This window comes from Coffea arabica, chromosome 8c, assembly GCF_036785885.1.
Source record: "Coffea arabica cultivar ET-39 chromosome 8c, Coffea Arabica ET-39 HiFi, whole genome shotgun sequence".
In the NCBI taxonomy this organism is placed as follows: Eukaryota; Viridiplantae; Streptophyta; class Magnoliopsida; order Gentianales; family Rubiaceae; genus Coffea; species Coffea arabica.
The window spans coordinates 5,472,357-5,492,544 of record NC_092325.1 but is presented as its reverse complement, the minus strand read 5'-3'; the positions used below and the strand labels follow the sequence as shown (position 1 = coordinate 5,492,544).

Sequence of the window (20,188 nt, the reverse complement as noted above, 5' to 3'; positions counted from 1 at the left end):
GTGGTCGAAGTGTCTCATTTTATAAGAGTTTAGGGATTTAAGTGTCCCATTTTATAAGTTTAGGGACTTAAGTGGGAGGTATTTATAAGTTTAGGGACTTAAGTGTCTCATTTTGAGATTTAGGGACTGAAGTGAGTAATCGTCCAAAGTTTGGGGGGACAAAAGTGGAATTAACCCATAAATAAGTGATAAACTATTCACTTATCATTAAATGTGATATACTCAAATGCATTAGATTTGCTACTTAACAATTCAATAATTTAATGAATTCAGATTTCAGATTTCAGATGTCAAATTTTAATTTTCAAACTTCATTTTTATCAAACGTATTCTTAAATTTAATGGATTCAAATTTTAACATGTTCGGATACGTTTGATGACCAAAAATTGAATATCTGAATTAATTAAGTAGCACTGAATCTCCTAGACAAAACTTGTTTTGAAAAATAAGTGATAAACTATTCACGTATCACTAAATGTGATATACTCAAATGCATTAGATTTGCAACTTAACAATTCAATAATTTAATGAATTCAACATTTCAGATTTTAGTTTTCAGATTTTAGTTTTATCAAATGCACCCTCAATCTATCTACTAGCTGAAGTTTGACTTTAGCCAATCTTGAATTTTAAGCCTAATCGAGCTCAAATAAAATTTTTTAATGATAAAATAGACTTTTACTTTAATGAATACTGTAAAAAGTAAATTACATAAATATATATTACTAGGCTTAGCTAATCTATAAGTCGAGTATCTTTTAATTCACATGACTATAAAAGTTAACCAGAGATATTTATGTCTGACTAGGTGTTGACCGAGTCTAAACCAAACATTCAATGAGCAATTTCTTTACACCCCTCAATCTCATAAAATTACCTCAATAATGCCAAGTTCAATCCGGTTGGAAATGTGAGATGCATAATGTTCTAATAAATGAATAACAAAAAAGGGTGGATTAGATTTACCCTCAAATGCAGAGGTGGTCAACATATGCTATTTGGACGAATCATTGTTTTCATTAACACTATATGAGTGCATTCAATACAACAACTTTCATCCCAAATCTCTTGTTATTCAATTTAATTTGGAATGTTTAGGTCTTTGATCTAATTTAACAATGAGGAGGAGATTTGAGATATGTGTATGTTTAGTTTCTTTAAAAGAAATCTTTTCACCCAAAAAATAAAAGAGAGGCAATCAAAAAACTTGCTTCTTTAGACAGATATACTACTGTTAAAGAGTGTTGATAAAACATGAACCTTACAAAAGATACAGAGGTGAGAAAAATAAATATGGTAACAAAATCATTTGAACTGATAATGGCTAAGAGTAGTGGTATCATATTACTGCTTTAGTACAAAGATAGAATATACATACATATGTATCTGTGTGTGTGTGTGTGTGTGTGTGTTAGCGAAATGGTTTCCCGAAAGCAAACCATCCACAGCAAGTTTTGAGTAAGAAGGAACCCATAACTTGAATAGAATTATAGACAATTCTCCTTGTTGCTTCAATGGAGCTTTCCCTGCCCATTCAAAATCCAATATTACAACATTTGGCAGCTCTTTTATCTTGTGCAGGCAAGGTGACAGGAAATTGCCTATACAAAATTGTTCTATACAAATTCCACCGTATATAGCAGCTAGAACTATCTGATGCGCGCAATGTCAGGAAATGGCTCTGTTGTTGCCTCACGTTTAGGCTTAGCCACTTCAGGAGATCCAAATACATTCCAGAATCGTAGTGTTTCATCTGCAGCTGCACTTGCAACAGTGTATCCATCTGGACTCTGAATCATGTGAAACAAACAACGATCAGTAAGATGCATAGACGGAAAAAAAAGGACAATGCAATTTAATTTTGTGTGGAAAACATTACTAAGTACAGATAACCATGAATACCTGAGCCATAGAGAGCACTCTAGATGTGTGACCCTGAAGCTCAGCAATCCTAGTCATGGAAGGATACTTCCACAGAGTGAGTTGGTTATCATTCATCCCATGAGAGCTCAAAATCTCGCGTTCATGTCTGTTCCAAAGCAAACAAGTGACCTGTGAACCTGCATTCACTGAGTTCAAGCATGCTCCAGTGTTGAAATTCCAGAACTTTATGCAGTGATCGCCCATGCCGCCACCAGATGCTAGCAGGTTACTTTGAAACGGACACCAGGCAAGGGCCTTTACTGCAGCTGTATGGTCTTCAAAGCGGTGGATCCATGGATTTCGAGAACCAGAAGATGAAGAAGGAGAAGCCATTGATATGCTCCATATGTGGAGCAAATTATCATTCCCCCCACTTGCTAATTGCTGTCCTGAAGAAGACCATTTCAACCCACAAACCTCCTGAGTATGCCCCCTGTAAGTCCCAATAATATGGGATCTAATTCTGACATCATTGTTTATGATCATACTGTCCATTCCTCCTGTTGTCAAAACATAATTATTCCAATCGAGTGAACAAACCCTTGCTCTGTGTCCTTCTCGCAATATCCTCACCTGTACCCAAGAGGAAACACAGAAGAATACACATGAGGAACCAAATATGAAGAAAGATTGAGCCTAACAATTCAACAAAGGGTGCTTAATGCAAAAAAAATTTGACTCAAGGACCGAAAAAGAACTTCGCATTCTGATGATTTTGCTTTCCATATTTAGAAGCATGACTACCTAGTTCGGCGGTAAAATTAACTAGCACTGCCACAAAATGCTTCCATAGAATCGTATAGATGATGTTACTTCTTTGTTTTCCTTTTTTCTCTATCATAGGGAATGCAAAGTAAATCCAGGACAAAGAAACTAAAGCAAAATCCGTCCACACAAAGCACGCACAAAAACTCGAATCTATAAAGCTGCATGCACATCATATATGAGCCTACATAGACCCTCATATAGTACTATGTGAAGTTTACACACTAATGGTTGAATCAAGAAAAAGGAAAAAAGTACGGAAATTGTACAAAATAGTATTTGGGCTTCTGACTTGTACAGCTTTTATGTGACAGGAATACAACTGCTTAGTCCAGGTCAAACCATCAATCAAAAGATTAAACCTTGAATATACTTACGGCCAAAGGGTTAAAAATTTATATTCAGTCAAAAATCTAATCACGGACATACTTCTGCAAAAAGAAAAAAACAACTTAAGTTTAACACTTCGCCAAGCAGTTCACCCAAAAACAGAAACTTTAAGATTGCAGTAAAATTGCCGCAAAAAAGAGACTTACCAAGCGGGAAGACTCAGAGTCCCATATTTGAATCTGTGAATTGTTCAAGCCAACAGCAAGATGCTTCCCGTCTGGTGCCCAGCTAACACTGGTCACTGGTCCCAAGTCTTCCTCGTTCTCCACAAGATGAATAGCAGATCCAGTATCTACATCCCATAAATAGATAGAATTCCCAAGACCGACAGCAATCACGTTGCTGGTGCTCCAATCCAACAAATTCAGATAATAATCATCAGTAATATCAGGAGCATCCAAGGTCCTTTCTGCTACCTGCATCATAATCAAACACAAAAAACAAAAACAGCCCATTATAAATTAGACAGTTTTCAATAACCAACATACCAAATCCACCATTTAAAAAAAAAAAAAAAAAAAAAACTCACCTGAGGAATCCTCCTCCTCTTGACTGGTTTTTTGGGTAAAAAAGCTGGTTCTTCAAAGCTCTTCTCCACAGAAGATGGGGGCTTATTGCTGAAAGCAAGAATCCTTGTCCTGTTCATGTTAAAGATATCTGCAAGATGCTTCCTATAAGCTTTTTTTGATGGAGAACAACATGGCGAATTTGTACTACTATCAGTTTCCCTCGTAACCTTTCCTCCATTCAGCATATAATGCGCAAAATCAAAGTCCATAGCAGAGCGATTAGGAATGTATCTATCCAACTGCAATTTCAAGAAAACAAGAAAAAAATCAAAACCCTCCTGAATCCTACTGATCAAAACCATAAACAAAAAAAAACCCAAAAGTTCAAATCTCCAAGAATTACTTGTAATTCAGTAATAAGGCACTCAAGGGTCAAAGAATTAAGAGTCAATTGGCTTACGTTTTCATCACAACGGCTTCTTTTGCGCTGAATTGCTTCATTCTTTGTAGTACGAAATCTTAAATGATCGTCCTTTTTCTCTGCATCCATAGTCGAATTCTCACATCGAGGGACAACAGATGCTAACGATCAAAATTAACGTATGAAAATTTTCCAATTCTTGATTCACCCGAATGAGAATGAGAAAGACTGAAAGAGAGAAAAGGAAAGAGCGTTGCAAGTAGAGTAGGTTATGGAAAGTTAGTGTAACGGCTACATTTATAGCTTTGGTTTCGGTTTGCTGTGGAACGAGAAAGTCATGTGAAATTACCATATTGACCCTCCGGGGATGAACAGGGGATTTTTTGTTTTTTCAAAAAAAGTTTTTTGTTAATAACTACCAAAGTTTACACGAATTAATAATTTTTTGTTAACATTCTCGATTTAATTACATATTTTTGAAACATTTAACAATTGACCCCAATTAAAGAATGCTATAGTGAAGAATATTTTTGAAAGTCATGTTGAACCTTTTTCAATTTCCTATACAATTCTACTTGAGCTCATTTAGCTATGAATAAGATTAAAATGCCTGTTATCACGGATTTTGGTATGTGGAAAAGGGCTTATGTTTCTCATTTTCCATTTTTATTACATATTTGTTGACAAATAATTATTAACAACTTCTAAAAAAGTAACTTGTAAAACTTCAATTCTTTTGCTTTTAAAGAGAGAATGGAATGCTAGATACTCTTCTAAGAATACCAATATTAATAATATCTACCTGTTTGGTAGAAATATATATATTTTTTTAAATCTCAAACATGTTTTTTCCTGTTACCTTTTTATCTTAGAACGCATACATTAATCAAGTTTCTACATTAAATTTTTAAAAAAAGATTCTAAAAATACTCTTGTTTCTATAAAAGACTACCAAAAAAATACTCAAACACTTGTGGTTTTCTCTTTTGATGCTAAAATATGAGTTTTGATTTTTTTTTCTCCCTTTTTACAGTTTCAATGGGGTTTTGTTTTCGCCTTCTTATTTGCTTGTCATCCTAAAACACAGAAAACGCTTACACAGGGTTTTGTTTTTCATCCTAACAAAACAGAAAAAGGCTTTGAAAAACCCCTTTGACGCATCCATAAATCTTAATTATGAAAAGAGAACAGGATTTCACTTTCAAGAAAAATTAGTAGCCAAAGCTTTATGAACCTTATTTGTCCCCTAACTGACTGAAATAAGGAAAATGATCGACTTAAAAAGGCTATGGGAAAAGAAATGTCACAGTATTTCTTTCACACATATGATAAGGATGTTCAAATCGCAGATAACAGATTGCTTCAACCCTTTAACACATTCTTGTAATTCATGAAAGTCAAGACTAATTCTATTTGTACCTACAGACACCTAGCTCTAAAGATCAGGACAGTTAAGGGTGTATATATGTATATATATAGATACATACACACACACACACACACACACAACCCTATCTCTATATGCCTCATTTGTAACAGAGTGTGCAAAAATGGAGTAGAATCCAAAATTGATTTACAGTTTGAATGCCATCTCATCCATCCTCAGGTGTTTGTGAACTCCTAAGATCAGTGTGACTATTTACTGAATGTGCAAAACAGTAAGCTCCTATGGTGGCAACCAGGACTCCAAGAACTTGAGAAAATAGCTGGAAATTAGCAAGCAGCTCACCCCGGATCTCACTCTCCTTTGAACGGCATGCTATTTGGTCTGCCTTGAGCCAGCAGCCGTTTGGCATCATCGGACCATACAAAGTGAACGCCGTTTGGTAGAACCAGAGGCCTTGAAGAGTTATGACAATGCCATTAAACAAATCCACAGGGAAGCTAGTTGGCATTAGGGCTCCGGCAACCGTAGAGAAAATGCAGAGGCCTATGAGGATAACGAGTATGAGGTGGTAATATCCCTCAAGGCCCTGATGGGTAGTCGAATGAAAGTAGAACAAGAAATACTCGGCACAAAATGCGGTGGAAGCAATCAAGCACAAAGCTCCATCTGGCAAGGGAAGATAGCTGAAGGAATAGACAACATATTAGCTATTTCAACATGAAAAAAGGAAAAAAAAAAGACAGAAACTAGAAAAGAGATCTCAACATCTTAAAGACAAGCATTAGGTTGTAGGAGAGGATACTTGGTTTGTCAAATTCTTGGCCACAAAGACCATATTGCAAATATAAATGGACCTTCTTTACATACAAGTGGGATTTAGTACCAACAGGGATTACGTTGAGAATAACGGAAACATGTGTAACAATCATCAAAAACAGACACAGAGAGAGAGCCAGAGCAATACTTGGTCTACATTCTCGAGCAGGCATTCAAGGTTACAAACTGGAAAACAAAATTTCATGTTACTTTATAATGGAGAATAGAGCAGCAAAGAGTTCAGTCAACTCTTTGAAGTATTCTCAATTTGAATATCTTGTTGCCCATAAAGGAAAACAGATAAAAGACACATTGTGCATACATACATTCTACAAGTGAAGATATGCATACAACTTAGATGTGCTTTAGCAAATTAAAGCCCCAAGAAGTTATCAGAACACGCTTTGTATGTCACAATCTGAAACTCCATAACATGGCTTCTTTAAATATATGAACTTATCAGATAAATGATTTGCTTTCCAAGAAAAATCAATAAGAACAAAAGGGACACCCTTAACACAAGGTATGTTCTACTGATTAGCTCCGAAAACTTTTTACTTCAAGCACATCTCCTTCATAACTTCCAAGATACAACCACAGAGAACACCCATGTCACTAATAAGTAACCCAATGCCTGAAATGCCATATGGTCCCAAAAGAATATGAACTTTATATTCTCCTTAAAGCATGTCGTAATAGGTTGAACATCTTTTCTATTTTACAATTATATAGAAACAAAGTCCAAAATTACAAACTCATCATCCTTAGCCTTCTGGATGAGTAAAAGATCCTTTTCTGTGTACAAGATGATTTCAACCAGATGGGTATGTTAAACAATAGCAGTGTCCTTTTAAAATAGTATATTGTAACTTCTATTCTAATTAAGTGTGTGTTAATCATTTGTAAGACTGACAATTCACATTTCTCATATAAAAATACCTTTTAAGAGAACCAAAAATTCCAAACAAGAAAGATATCAGCTGTTATGGAGTGCAATGTGAGTATTTTAAACAATAATCACAAGTTGGCCTCCAGAACACTAAAATTATTAATCAGCAAACTTCAAAAAATAAAGCAGCAATTACCATCCTAGAATAGAATTAAAAATTTGATGTGGCAATGTAAATGTGTGATATGTTCTATCTGTTTCTATGGGTTGCATCTCATCTAATCATGAAGGCAAGTTTATGCTCTCACCTAACATTCAAAACAATAGGCTGTCCATATATGAAATCCACACGAGTGTGGAGGAGAGCACATGCAAAAGCAAACATGGGTCAGGCTATAAGCTATTCAGTTTCATCTCCTTCAGCATGCTTTCTCTTGTTCACCACACAAAGCATATCATTATGGAAAGTTTACTTTCCCCTACTTATCAGCCCCCAAAAAGGTTATCCTATTCAATGTCTTTTACAAATACCTCATCTCTCAGAAGAAAAAATAATATATTACAAAAATTCAAATCCTAAGTTCTCCTTAAATTGGCTGATGAAAAGTCAATAATTCACCATGGCAGACCAAGAGTGAATTTGATCCAGGCACCCAGCAACAAAAAGAAAAGATGCCGACAAATGTAAATACTAAAACATGAAACACACACTGATAAAAAATCTGTGACTAAAGGCGGAGAATGCCGCAAAGAATGACTTACCTTGTCTTCTCAGAAAGCAATGCGATCAAGCCGAAGATGAAAAACATGAGAAGCATTCCACCATGCTCAAAATTATTCATGTGTCCGGGATTCAGCATTCCATTGACAAACCACTTAAGATGGGTAGAATAAAGCAGCTCTATACACATATCAATAAAAGATCCAATTGTTATAACATACAGCTCCAAATACTTGAGTTTCCCATCAAAACCGGGAATAGGATTCCATACCCTGACACGAAAAGATTTCGGATTCAATACGTATCGTTCTATAGAACACCATGTATGCCATATTCCAACAAGAAGAAATAACGTTCCTGGAAGAACATGACCAGGAAATGATCCCATCTTCCAAAAACACAATCAAATGATTAACGGTCTTTTTCTTTTAAATTTAACAGAAGATTACCCTTCTCTAATAACTATTCTCACTCCTGGAAAAAGACTGCAAGTTCTCAAAAGCAAGAACGATGCTGTATCTGCTCTATTTCGTAACCGAAATTAACTTCCAAAATTGACCCCATGTTTATGAAGGTTTCAATATCTTCAGCATAATCTTTCCAAACCAGAATCAATCTCTTTCTGATCACCCCTGTCCTCTCCCTTCTTTTTCTATAAGAATCGTACTACTTTCCAATTATTCCCGCAGAATCAGAGACAGCTAATAACAACCCAAACGGGTCTTCCCCATATCTTCTATTCTCAAAGACAGACAAAATAAACTGCAAAAGATTCTTCTTGATGCAATACTTCACTTATCTCTTTCCTTCTTGGAAACAACCAACTTCCTATTCCAACAAACAAGAGTTTCATTACTTCCATTAAGTACTTCTTGAAAAGAATTGCAGGGCTCAAATATAGCAGATTTTTTTTTTATTTGCATATTTGAGAATCTACAACAAATAGTCAATAATGAGCTGTTATCAAACTTCTTCTAGTGCCGCTCTAAAAGTCAAAAGTCTCGATACTACCAATACAGTCAATATTGGATGCTAAAGAACGAGAAAACAACCTGCACCCACCATTAAAAAAGTGGTCAAGATTAAGAAATAAACACAGCCCAGATCCATTTCCTTCATCAAAATTTGAAACAAATCATAAAAACACCAAAAACCCATCAAACTAAGTATTCTTATAGCCTAACAGACCCAAAAAAAAATGGACAAAAAGGCGTTTTTTTCGGGTTTAAATATTCTTTTAGGCCATTTTTACATGTAACCGTAGAAATAAAGAGAACGGGGAACGATTTACTTACATTAATAATATGATATTGACTATTTGCATGTCATGGATGTGGTGGTGGTTAGATGATCATACAAAATCCAAGTCCGAAAAAGCAAGCAAAAAAAGTAGGCTTTTTTGGAGGGCCACCAGAGCCGCCAACGAAGCCCGAAGGGTAAATTTTTTTTTTTTTAAATTTTGTTTTTTGTATGGGATAGGAGTTTTGATGAAAAAGAAGTGGAAGTCGGCGAAAAGATTGATGATGATGATAGGGATCGAAAATGGAAAAAAAAGGTGAAAAAATGGCAGAATAAAAACTGGAAAAAAAATGATGGCAACTATAAAAGCATGATTGGATCTTTGTGTTTGTGTGTCCATCTCACACGTGCACGTGGAACTATGTGTGTTTATGCGTGTTTGTATGTGAAGTTTTTGACTGGACTGAGGCCTGTTTGGAAGATGAGTTTTTTGAATGTTTATCTAGAATTTTATTGTAATTTATTGTAGAAGTTTTTTAAAAAAATTTTGAAGTGTATTTTTTTTTGAATATTTTGAAATGTATAATTTAAAATTTTTGAGAAATTTTTTAAGATTATTATAACTAAAGTTTTTAAAAAACTTGTAACAGACAAACGTGCAAATAAGTCCACCTGAATCGAGTAGCTTACCAGCAGGTTCATTCAAAGCTCAAGTTCAAATTGCAATGATCGAGTTCGAGCAATTCAAAATACCTAATAAACTCCAAGCCTAATATATAAAACTTGAAAACTCGACGATTGCAATTAATTTTCATATGTATATATATATTTGTATAAAATGTCTATTTTATTTCTTGTTTAAAATTATATTAATTTATATTTCTTAAACTTGATTAGATTCAATCTCTAGCAAAAATTTTTGAACTTGAATCGAGTTCGAATCGAGTCATTCGAATCAATTGCATCCCCTACTTTTGACCAAATGAGAATGTGTGTGTATGTGTGCCCGTGTTTGAGTGTTTAGTACTCACTTTAGATGTGCTAGTATACGTACTTGTTCCGTTGATATGCACGTACAAAAGGGATAATTTCAAGGGAGAATTGGAGTTTTGGTCCCCAATTTATTACCAACGCGCGAAACTAGTCCCCAATCGATTGCACATAACAAATGTGGTCCCCAATCTATTCAATTTTGCTCAAAAGTGGACAATTGACGGGTTTTCATCATTTTTAGACGGAAATAAGTCACGTGAAAGCATGTGCCTGTACTTAAAATCCTTTTTCCATTTTTTTAAGCAGAAAAACTCATAAAAAACTATTTCCTGCTTTCTGGTGCCCCCATTCCTAATTAGCAAAGACAAAACACACTAATTGTCCCCCCTTTTTCTCTTTAGGCTCCAGAAACGAGAACAAAAAACCAGATGAGGCCATGCCCCCACGAGGTTGTGAAGTGTTTCTCTCAGAAACTTAAACCCAAAATGTGACAAAAACGGACGGGAAAAACTCGAAAGTTGCAGGTTGCAGCAAAACCCGTTGCCCGCCTCTCTTATGATCTTTTCCTTGCAGAAATGCTCCCTACTATATGCACCAGTACCACACGGAGAGAGCATTGAAAACCCCACAAATCTCAACAGCTTTTCTTTCACACTAGTCTCTTTCTCTCTCTGCATCTTCGCTCTTCTTTGTTTTCCCTTTCACATTCTCTTCTTCTTTTATTGCCTTATTTATTATTATTACTATTAGCTCTGATTTATTATTATTATTATTATTATTTTCTTTTCTCTTTTAAAGTAGTCAACACCGTGGGAGTAGAAGTAAAGAATCACATCAAACAATTCTTTATGTATACAATTCTTTAGTTATTATGAACTCCTCCCAGTAGTATTTGATTCGCTTTTAGATTTTTAATGAAAGATGATATCCAACAAGGCAGTGTGATGGAGGGCGAGTAGACAGACAAAAAATAGAGAGAATAATAAATGGAAGGAATCCTGCTGCAAATGAAGCTAACGCTTACCTCTCTCTCTCTCTCTCTCCAACCTTCTCCTTCTCCAACTTCTACTGCAATTTTCTGAACCGACCCTTCATGCTTCATAACATAAGTTGAGTCATTTTCCTCGTTTTTTCTTCGCACTTGATCATGCCCTGATCAAATTCCCGAGTACATGTACTCCTCCATTGGTTTGCTGACCCACTTTTTCCCTGGTACCCCGGGGGCGAAAGCTAAACTTTGATTTACTAGCGAAGATCCCACACCCAAAAGGCAAAACTATTCTACATTCTCAATTCCTCGGCGCGCAGCTCTGGTCCAGTCAAGCAGCAAATAATGTTGACTTGTATAGCTTGCTCTAAGCAACACCTCAATGCCGCATCTCTTCCCCAACCCCAGCATGATGATGACGACGACGACGACGACGCCGCCGCCGCCGCTATTTCCACTCCTTCCACTAGATAAGCCATCAAAGCCCTCACTTCTCAAGTACTGTAGTCTGATGTCCATCCATTACTCTGCCTTTTTCATTCTGCTACATAATTCTCTACGGAGTAATATTTTCATTCCAGTTTTACATTTGTTGATCATTAGGCATTATTATTGTGTTTTAGATCAGGGACATTGGAATAAAGGCTTCGGGTACGTACAAGAATTGCAAGCCCTGTTCTGGCTCTTCCAACCACCACAATAACCGCGGGGATGACTACGCCAATTCCGAACCCGGCTCTGTCTCCCGCCGCTATCACCTCTCCTACGCTAGAGCTACTGCTGCTGCTACTGGTAGCTCTAATTCTACGCCAAGGCGGCCCTGGGGGAGGGAAATGGAATCCAGATTGAAAGTGCTTTCCAGCGGCGAAACCACGCCCGCCTCTGTCAGCGGCCGGACAGAGTTCGTTGTGTTTATGGAAGAAGACGAGCCCAAGGAATGGGTCGCTCAGGTCGAGCCTGGCGTCCTTATCACTAATTAATATAATTAACTCCATTTGCTAATTGAGTTTTGTCTTTGCTAATTAGGAATAAGGGCACCAGAAAGCAGGAAATAGTTTTTTATGAATTTTCCCGCTAAAAAAATGGAAAAAGGATTTTAAGTACGGGCACATGCTCTCACGTGACTTATTTCCGTCAAAAAATGATGAAAACCCGTCAATTGTCCACTTTTGAGCAAAATTGAATAGATTAGGGACCACATTTGTTATATGCAATCGATTGGGGACTAATTTCGCGCGTTGGTAATAAATTGGGGACCAAAACTCTAATTCTCCCTAATTTCAAAAACCTCCCTTCAGGTTTTTCATAACTAGAAACCTAAATTACTTAGCTCTTAAAATAACTAAAACACACCAAAAACTAATCGATAAAGCACACTAAAAATATGCAAATTTAACACTTATCTCGACTAACTTAGAGCTAGAAATACAGCCCCAAATCTTATTTTCAGCGTGACAATGGCCGTCAACAAACTATGGTACCGTTAGATTTTTAGTAGGCCAACAAATCAAAAGTACCTTTCTCATAATTTGGGGACAGAAAGTTTAGAAATCATTTATTGGAGGAGCAAAGTGAGCAAACTTTCTGAATTGCAGCTTTGAGATGGATGAAGACTCAATTTACCTCAAAGCTTGTTTTTAGCTTGAATTCAACAACAAATACAGGTTCTGAGGAGGATGAAGAATTACTCAATAGAACGCTAGTACTTTTTAATATCAATAACAAGTATTAATTTTTTATGATATTTGTAATTTACACTACAAGACATGTGATAACAACAACACACACATGTAAATTTGGAACAACACAACCATGCTTGGATTAAGGAATGCCAATACCTAGAGACTCAATCCAGATCCAAACGAATAGGTTTTTGAATCTTTTACACAATCCTATAGACTCAATCCAGATCCGAAGAACTTTTGGGCAGTGATATGATCAATGCGTTCTTCCATCTCACCTGTCAAATAATTTTTCCAATCTCCAACCTTTCCTTTCCGAAAAAACATTTCATTTCTAGCAGTCGGCTGGGTCCCGCTCTTGTTCACCTCCAAATTGCTCAAGTTATCAAAGCTACAAAGCCCCAAAACCTCATCAACAAAACCACATGTCTCTTCCTCGGGTGAAATCGGACACCCCATGAACTCAGCTAAAAGTTTCAGATGAAAACTTGGCTTTTCCTGCAGGGCTTCAAACTTCAAAAACAGGACCTTTTCAGGCTTCTCCAAGCTTTCTCTCCAGTAGCCTAAAACATGATCCCAAACTGGTCCAGAAAGGCTCACTCCCTCACAAAACATGTCGAAAAACTCTTCGAGTGAAGCTTCAGCCCCTAACTTCCTGGAGAAGTGCCAATATGAGACGAAAGTATCCTTAATATTTCGGCATAGGTAGACAATCTTGCAACCTGAATTCAGCACCGACTGGGGCAGTAGGGTAAGTGGATAGTGAGTCGAATATAGTCTTCCCAATGGGCAAGAAAAGTCAGGGTTCATTTTTTCTGGTGAGCAAAAAAATTCCATGAATGGCACCAGAGAGTGAGGATTTTGCTTGAGCAAAGGATGGTTTTGGTTGATTGGATAAATCTTTCGGTTGGCTAAGGTGAACATAAGGGCCTTCAGCCATGTGGTGCCTGATTTGGGAGTGGTAATTAGTAGGAAATCAGTGTCCCGAGCTTGGAAATGGTTTTGGCATGCAATGAGCCCCGGCATCCCTTTAGGACCGAGCCAAAAGCCATTGTACTTGTACAGATAAGAAGAACCAAACCATCTCTCTCTGGGGAGGGTTGACAACAGGTTCTTGCAGTATTCTTGCATTAGTTCCTCTTGCTTTTGATCTTTTGAGCAAGGGACTAGGGATGCAGTTGTGGACATATTGGCGCTCTAAGAATTTTAACGAATCTACTTGCTCCAAGTTTCATGTCCGTCGGTGCTTTTGTAGACTATTATATAGCTTCACGGACGTTGCATTATATAGACTATTATAAGCACGTTGCATTAGCTGTAATGCACAAAAACAGGGCGGTCTCCTACTGACTTCAAGAAAACTCACTTTAATAAACAACTTGACAATAAAAAATGGACAACTAATAAAACAAGCTCTTAGATGTACAAATCTGAGAGCAGGTGGGCTGTAAACGAATCAAGCCGCTCGCGAACTGGCTCAAGTCGAAATCGAGCTCGAACTCGAGGTCAAAATATTAAACTCGTTAGGCTCGCGAGCTCGAGCATATATATATTTATTTTAAGTGTATATATATATTTTTTTTTCTTATTTTCTTATTTTAATATAAAAATTACATATATATCCTTAATATTTTATTATTTATTAAGAAAAAAATATTATTTTATTTATTTTTTTAAAAATATAAAATAATTAATTTTTTTTCGAACTCGAGCTCGGCTCAAATTGATTCGAGTCGAGCTCGAGCTTTAAATTGCCGGCTTGTCGAGCTCGAGTTCGAGTTCGAGTTTGGTAAAATTTAGTCGAGACTTGGCTCGATTAACCCAAAACTCGATTCGATTCGACTCGTTTGCAACCCTATTCTGCCTCAGCTCATGGTCTAGCTGACTCCAGCTATTGAGAATCTTTTCCAGAAAAAACCGAATATGCGGTTGTTGAAAATATTTTGGATCGCTTCTCTCATGTCCCTTTGGGACTTTTATACACTGTATAGGACTAATCCCAATTCTTTCTTTTTTATTTTTCAAGCAAATGGGAGTTAAGAAGCCAGGGGAGAGAGAATGGGGGATTTGAACCCAAGCGTCTTCTATTTCTTGATAATTAATATTAATTAATACTAATACGGAAGTATTCAGTAAGAATGCTAAACCAAATCTACTTGATTCCTCTCTTTAACTACATTTCACAGTTGTATGGAAGCATATACAGTCCCTTCATTGATTTCTTGACTTGATCACTTTTTGTATTTTAACATCACTTAATTTAACAAGGAGAAAGGTATAAATTTTTCCTTATTTATCCACAAGGTGTACTGGCATGGCAGCGCAAGCTTCTTAAGCTTTACAGATCAAGCTAATCACAAAAGGGAAAACACAAAGAAATAAAACAAAGTACAAAACAGGATGTAATATTTAAAGATAAGAAATTCAAACAAAAATTCGTGCAAACGTACTAGTAGCTGCAAGCATACAAACGATAATTCATTGCACTTCAAAAATGAAACAAGTAATACATGATAACAGAAAAATTTAGGAATCCATAAAAAATTAGGGCATCTAAAGTTCTAAGCTGCAATGCATTCCTTTCACGAAAAAAAGATAAAATAAACTAAAAGGAGTGGAATGCTTTCTTTAATTATGTGTTTATAAAGCATGATAACAATTATAATAATAGGGATGGCAATGCATAGGTTCAAGTCCGATATCCGTGGGTACTAGATGGTTAATTCGATTAGACAATCGATGGATTGTTCTGTTAAACTAACTATGTACATGTGAATGTACTACGCAGCGGAAATTTAAATATACTTATCTCTAACCATTGTTGTCAAGCACAAGTTGATCTCTTCTTGTATCTTTGACTTCTCCTTGTCTATTCTAACAATATAAAATATGTAGAAGAAGGAAAAGTAGAAAGAAAATTTAGAGTAAGGATCTTCTAACCTATGCCTAACCCAAAAGTATACAATTGATGGAATACCACAGGCTATTTATAGGATAGGCTAGGGACCCTTACTGGCAAATACAAAAATCCCTAGGGTTTCCTTCTATCAAGGAAATCTTGCCAAAATTCATAACTGAAATTAATATTTTCTGACCAGTTGATTGATTAACTGATTGAATAAAATATCAATTAACAATAGATATCAATCAATCACTAACAAATGGAATATACTAATTAATTATTGACAAAATGTCAATCAATTAATCAAGATACCAATCACCAATCATTGCCTAATGGGAGATACCAATTAATTGTCAATCAATTAATTAGAATATCAATCAATCAAATGGGTCATAATTTGCCTCTAAAGGAGGTATGTCTTGCATTCTCCTACTTGACCCACATGCCATAGTCAGATAACTTATGAGTGACTAACTAGTTAAAAAATGGCCATAAATCTTGTTTGTCACTCACCAAATTCAGCAGTTATGTAACAGTTGCTTAATTAGAAAATAATAATACACGAATCATGACGGTTATGCTCTCATGGCAAACACTTCCTTCCATGTATTACAATGTATTATACTTCCTAATCAAGTGCTTTTTTAAAAACTTTATGAATAACTTCATATAAGTTATTCAATGTCTAACTTTATGGATCACATGATCCTTACTTTATACATGAACAACAATGTGCACAAAATCATATAAATATCTCGAGTGTCTAGACAATAACAATAGTTTGAGAATAAAAGCAAAATACGAAATGAACTATTGAGTTCCATGTGAGTTATTTGATCATTGACAATTCAGCCGGCAATCTTTAGTTGTTTGATCAATAATAATAACTCTTTACTGTATACTCAATAGTTACTTTTTGCTTTTCAAATAATTATTGTATACTTTATGTCGACTTGCCTATTTTGACTCCCACTCTTTCATGTATACATAATGAAAGGGAATAGTCAAATCAAATAACTATAATGGCTATAATACAATATCGACAAACTTTATGCCAAATAGTAGATGCCTGTGGTATAACTTCATAGCATCTTTGGTGAATTTATATTCATTCCAATGCATGATGTGAATATTATGCAATTGTTCACTATTATTACTTAAAAGTAATCAAAGAATTCTTGCATGAACGTCTTAAGATTCTATTTTGTGAATATCAATGATAGAAAGATTTCACAAATATCATGATTGAGAAAAACTCTCATAGTATTACTTCCACTAACCTTAATGTATATTAATTTACTAGAAAAAATTCTTCTAAGATCAAATGAAGAATACCATTGGGAAAAAATTTGAAATTGCATTCTCTACAAATGTATTATGGTGACACATGTGTACACCTAATTATCAAGAGTCACGTTAAGGATATTTGTTTTCATATTTAATGTAACTCTAATAGTGAGTTATTAGTGTCATAATTACCCTAAATAAAATCTCTCAAACTTGGTAGAGATTTTGTGGTAATTTGTGACATTATTCCTGAATATGGAGATTTCTCCATTTGCACCTTATGAAAACATTACCCAATTCATCATTAAACTCTTGTAGGTATACAACATAGTAACCAGAGAACTTCAATTCTCTATAGAAAACATTTTGCCTCCCACTGCGTCAAAGATAACTTAACCAGTAGGTTAAAAGTGGATTTATCTTTATGTGTTTGTTTGACAAGGAGTTTTTCAATTGATTGCTTATCTAAAATAATTAAATAATTATTTTGAGAAAAGCTATCAATTTTTCATATGCAAAGGAGTCAATATGAATCCTTATCATTTCAAAACTCCATTCGAGAGTCAAAACACTCCCACTTACTTCATGTTCTTAAGAAATTTAAATCTCCAGTTCTAATAATTCTTGAAGTGTAAAGGAATCTAAATTTCTTGAAGTAAAATAGCCTTATTTCCTTTGTACAGTTTATTTATGTGTAGGTTGATTAGCCTCACAAAACTGAACATAATATTTTAAACTTAATTTCCATCCATACCAAAATCAAAGTGGTGTTTAAACAACATTGGAGGAAATTGTTTAAGTATATACTTCAATTTCAAGGCATTACTCACAAGATATAAAGATTGTCAAAATACTATATCCACAACTATCTCATTATTTCCTTAAGATACATCATTTTGGATGTAACTAATCAAGCATTGTTTTACTCATTAGCAATGCTTCATAATTAAGGAATTTGTAAAATGAGCACATATAGGATTGTCCTCTAATTTTGTGTGCCTTCATTTTCTATCTCTCAAATTTCAAATTTCCTTTCTTGTTTGAACACTTACAAAGGTATCAAATATTGATCCTTTATCAAATAAGAAAGGAACTTTATATTTGATGAATGGTTACCTAATAGTGAGATAAATATCTCTCACCAATCAAAAATGATAGAAAATAATTCACAAAATTTTAGCGTTATAAAGAAACTCTTATGGCATCCATAATGGTTGAATAGTCTGCTTTACTTATGCAGTCTACCTGAAATATTATAGTCAATAAATCTAAAATCTTTAAAGATTTATGATTTATCAACTCTTTTATTTCCTTATAGAGATGTATCTCAATCTCTTATGCCAAAATTTAAGGAGCTTCTCCAGTGATAAACATACTTGCTGTCAATAAAATTATTATGATCAAGTGCAGTTTATTGCTCAATTCAAAGGATAGTACTAGAAACTTTAGAATTAATAACTTTACTATTTTCAAAATCTACTACTGGATAATGAGATTCATAATCATACCCAATAGTAATTAATTTGAAAATAGAAATTCTAAAGTAACAAGAAAATAATATTTTTGAAAAAACAAATTTTCTTAAATGAGTAATAACACATCACTTATCTTTATGTGAACATTTTTTTTTTAGTTTCTACAAAGAAACTTTTATTCACTTTTCATATAATCAAAAATTTATTATACTGGCAGCGTAAATTGACAGTTTTAGTCAATTCACCAAATATATCACAATTTATAACACTCAACAATTGAGATTTTCTTTTGAGTTACTTTCTCTCAAAGTAGAGTATCAAATATCATTCTCTTACAAACAACGTTGGTCTTTATCGCTGTTTGATTTAATGAGAACAAAAATACCTTTCTTTCCATTTCTTCTTTCATGAAGGTTAAGTTTCTCTTATTTCTTAACATCTTTATCCTTTCTTAATACACATGGTTAAAACAAGTAATTAACCATATAGCTTTATGTGTATTATAAAGGTTTAAATGGTTAAGAAATTCTGCATGAAAGAATCAAGGTTGAAATGCGATAGAAATAACTCAATCTCAATTTGAGGGGACTTTAATTAATGATATAGCAAAATTCTCAACTCTAAGAAATGAGCTAAAATACACTTCAATATTTAAGTGTCACAAAAGAAAGCCTTTTAATGGTGCTAGTTAAAACTTGCAACAATTTCTTTTATGGCTTTCATGCAAGATTTAACTTTAAATAATTAGGGTTTGAACCCTATTTTATATGAATATGAGACAAAATGAGCAAATTATTAAATTGCTTCTAATTCTCATACTCAACCTCTATATTAGCAAATATATCCACATTATGAGAATGGTTTGTTCATTTTCATGGAAGTGCTAATTTAAAACTTGCACCAAAACAAAAGAGAATGAATTTAAAAATCAAGCTAATAAGAACCATAAAATCATTAGAATGAAACACTGAATTAACAATCAATAACTATATCAAAAAAAAACTATAAAATTTGTACCTTGATTTTGAATCAACCTTATGTCAATTCAAATAGTAAATTCGAACCTTTCTGTGGACAAAGGTTGCAAATATGCATAGAATTTACTTTACTTAATCATAAGATTAGTAATCTAGAACAATGAATTAAAGAAATAATTCGTACCTGTGGGCATAGAAATATCTCTTAATTGACTATCTAATTTACCATCTTATGTCAATTAATCTCATCAAAATAATTACCTCCCTGTGGGGCCGGATAACTATCTCAATGAATTAATTGCAACTTGATATAGATGCCAATTTTTTTTTTAAATTTCTTTAATCACTCAACAATATGTGAAAAAAAAATGCAAAATTTCTCCAAGCACCAATATACTTAAGATGCTGTAGCTACTCCTAAGTATACGGCATTATAAGAAAAATTGTCAACTAGTTAATATGTTGACTAAAAATTCATAATTTCAATCACCAAACTATATGTGATGAAAAAATTTTCTCATCAAATATTTGAGATGTTTTGGCTATTCCCAAATAGTAATGTAAAAGTGAAATTCTTAACATGGCATCTTGTATTTTATCAATAGTCAAAAAACTTTATATTGACTGAATTTCATTGAATTTTCCTTTCCTTTTATAATCACTCAATCTTATATGATTAAAGTTATTTACACCATATATTTGAAATGTTGTGGCTACTCCCAAATATATGATGTAAGAAAACTTTTAATGAAAATTCATAGAAAATCAGTAGTTAATTTATTGACCAAAAAATCATTGATTTTGATCACTAAACCATATGTGA

General features: G+C 34.4%; 3 protein-coding genes across 6 annotated transcripts; all 3 read right to left on the bottom strand.

Moving 5' to 3' along the window:
* Positions 1 to 1,293: 1,293 nt before the first annotated feature.
* LOC140013289 (cell division cycle 20.2, cofactor of APC complex-like) lies at positions 1,294 to 4,311 on the bottom strand. Its single transcript, XM_072062510.1, has 5 exons — positions 4,049 to 4,311; positions 3,609 to 3,887; positions 3,226 to 3,495; positions 1,904 to 2,497; positions 1,294 to 1,791 (listed from the first exon to the last, which is right to left on the bottom strand). The coding sequence occupies exons 1-5, from the start codon at positions 4,136 to 4,138 to the stop codon at positions 1,651 to 1,653; spliced, it is 1,374 nt and encodes a 457-aa protein (XP_071918611.1). The 5' UTR covers positions 4,139 to 4,311; the 3' UTR covers positions 1,294 to 1,650.
* A 989-nt stretch (positions 4,312 to 5,300) lies between these two features.
* On the bottom strand, positions 5,301 to 9,401 carry LOC113704436 (uncharacterized). Of its 4 annotated transcripts, none has more exons than XM_072063989.1 (3): positions 9,118 to 9,401; positions 7,864 to 8,094; positions 5,301 to 6,079 (listed from the first exon to the last, which is right to left on the bottom strand). In XM_072063989.1, the coding sequence occupies exons 1-3, from the start codon at positions 9,144 to 9,146 to the stop codon at positions 5,602 to 5,604; spliced, it is 738 nt and encodes a 245-aa protein (XP_071920090.1). In that variant the 5' UTR covers positions 9,147 to 9,401; the 3' UTR covers positions 5,301 to 5,601. The 4 variants fall into 4 exon arrangements, with proteins under 4 accessions (XP_071920090.1, XP_071920087.1, XP_071920089.1 ...); XM_072063986.1 differs by having other exon boundaries at positions 7,864 to 8,874; positions 9,118 to 9,400; XM_072063988.1 differs by having other exon boundaries at positions 7,864 to 8,650; positions 9,118 to 9,400.
* Positions 9,402 to 12,934: 3,533 nt separating this feature from the next.
* On the bottom strand, positions 12,935 to 13,912 carry LOC113706531 (cytosolic sulfotransferase 5-like). The gene has a single exon (XM_027228452.2). It carries the CDS (start codon positions 13,910 to 13,912, stop codon positions 12,935 to 12,937), a length of 978 nt encoding a protein of 325 aa, XP_027084253.1.
* Positions 13,913 to 20,188: the final 6,276 nt, after the last annotated feature.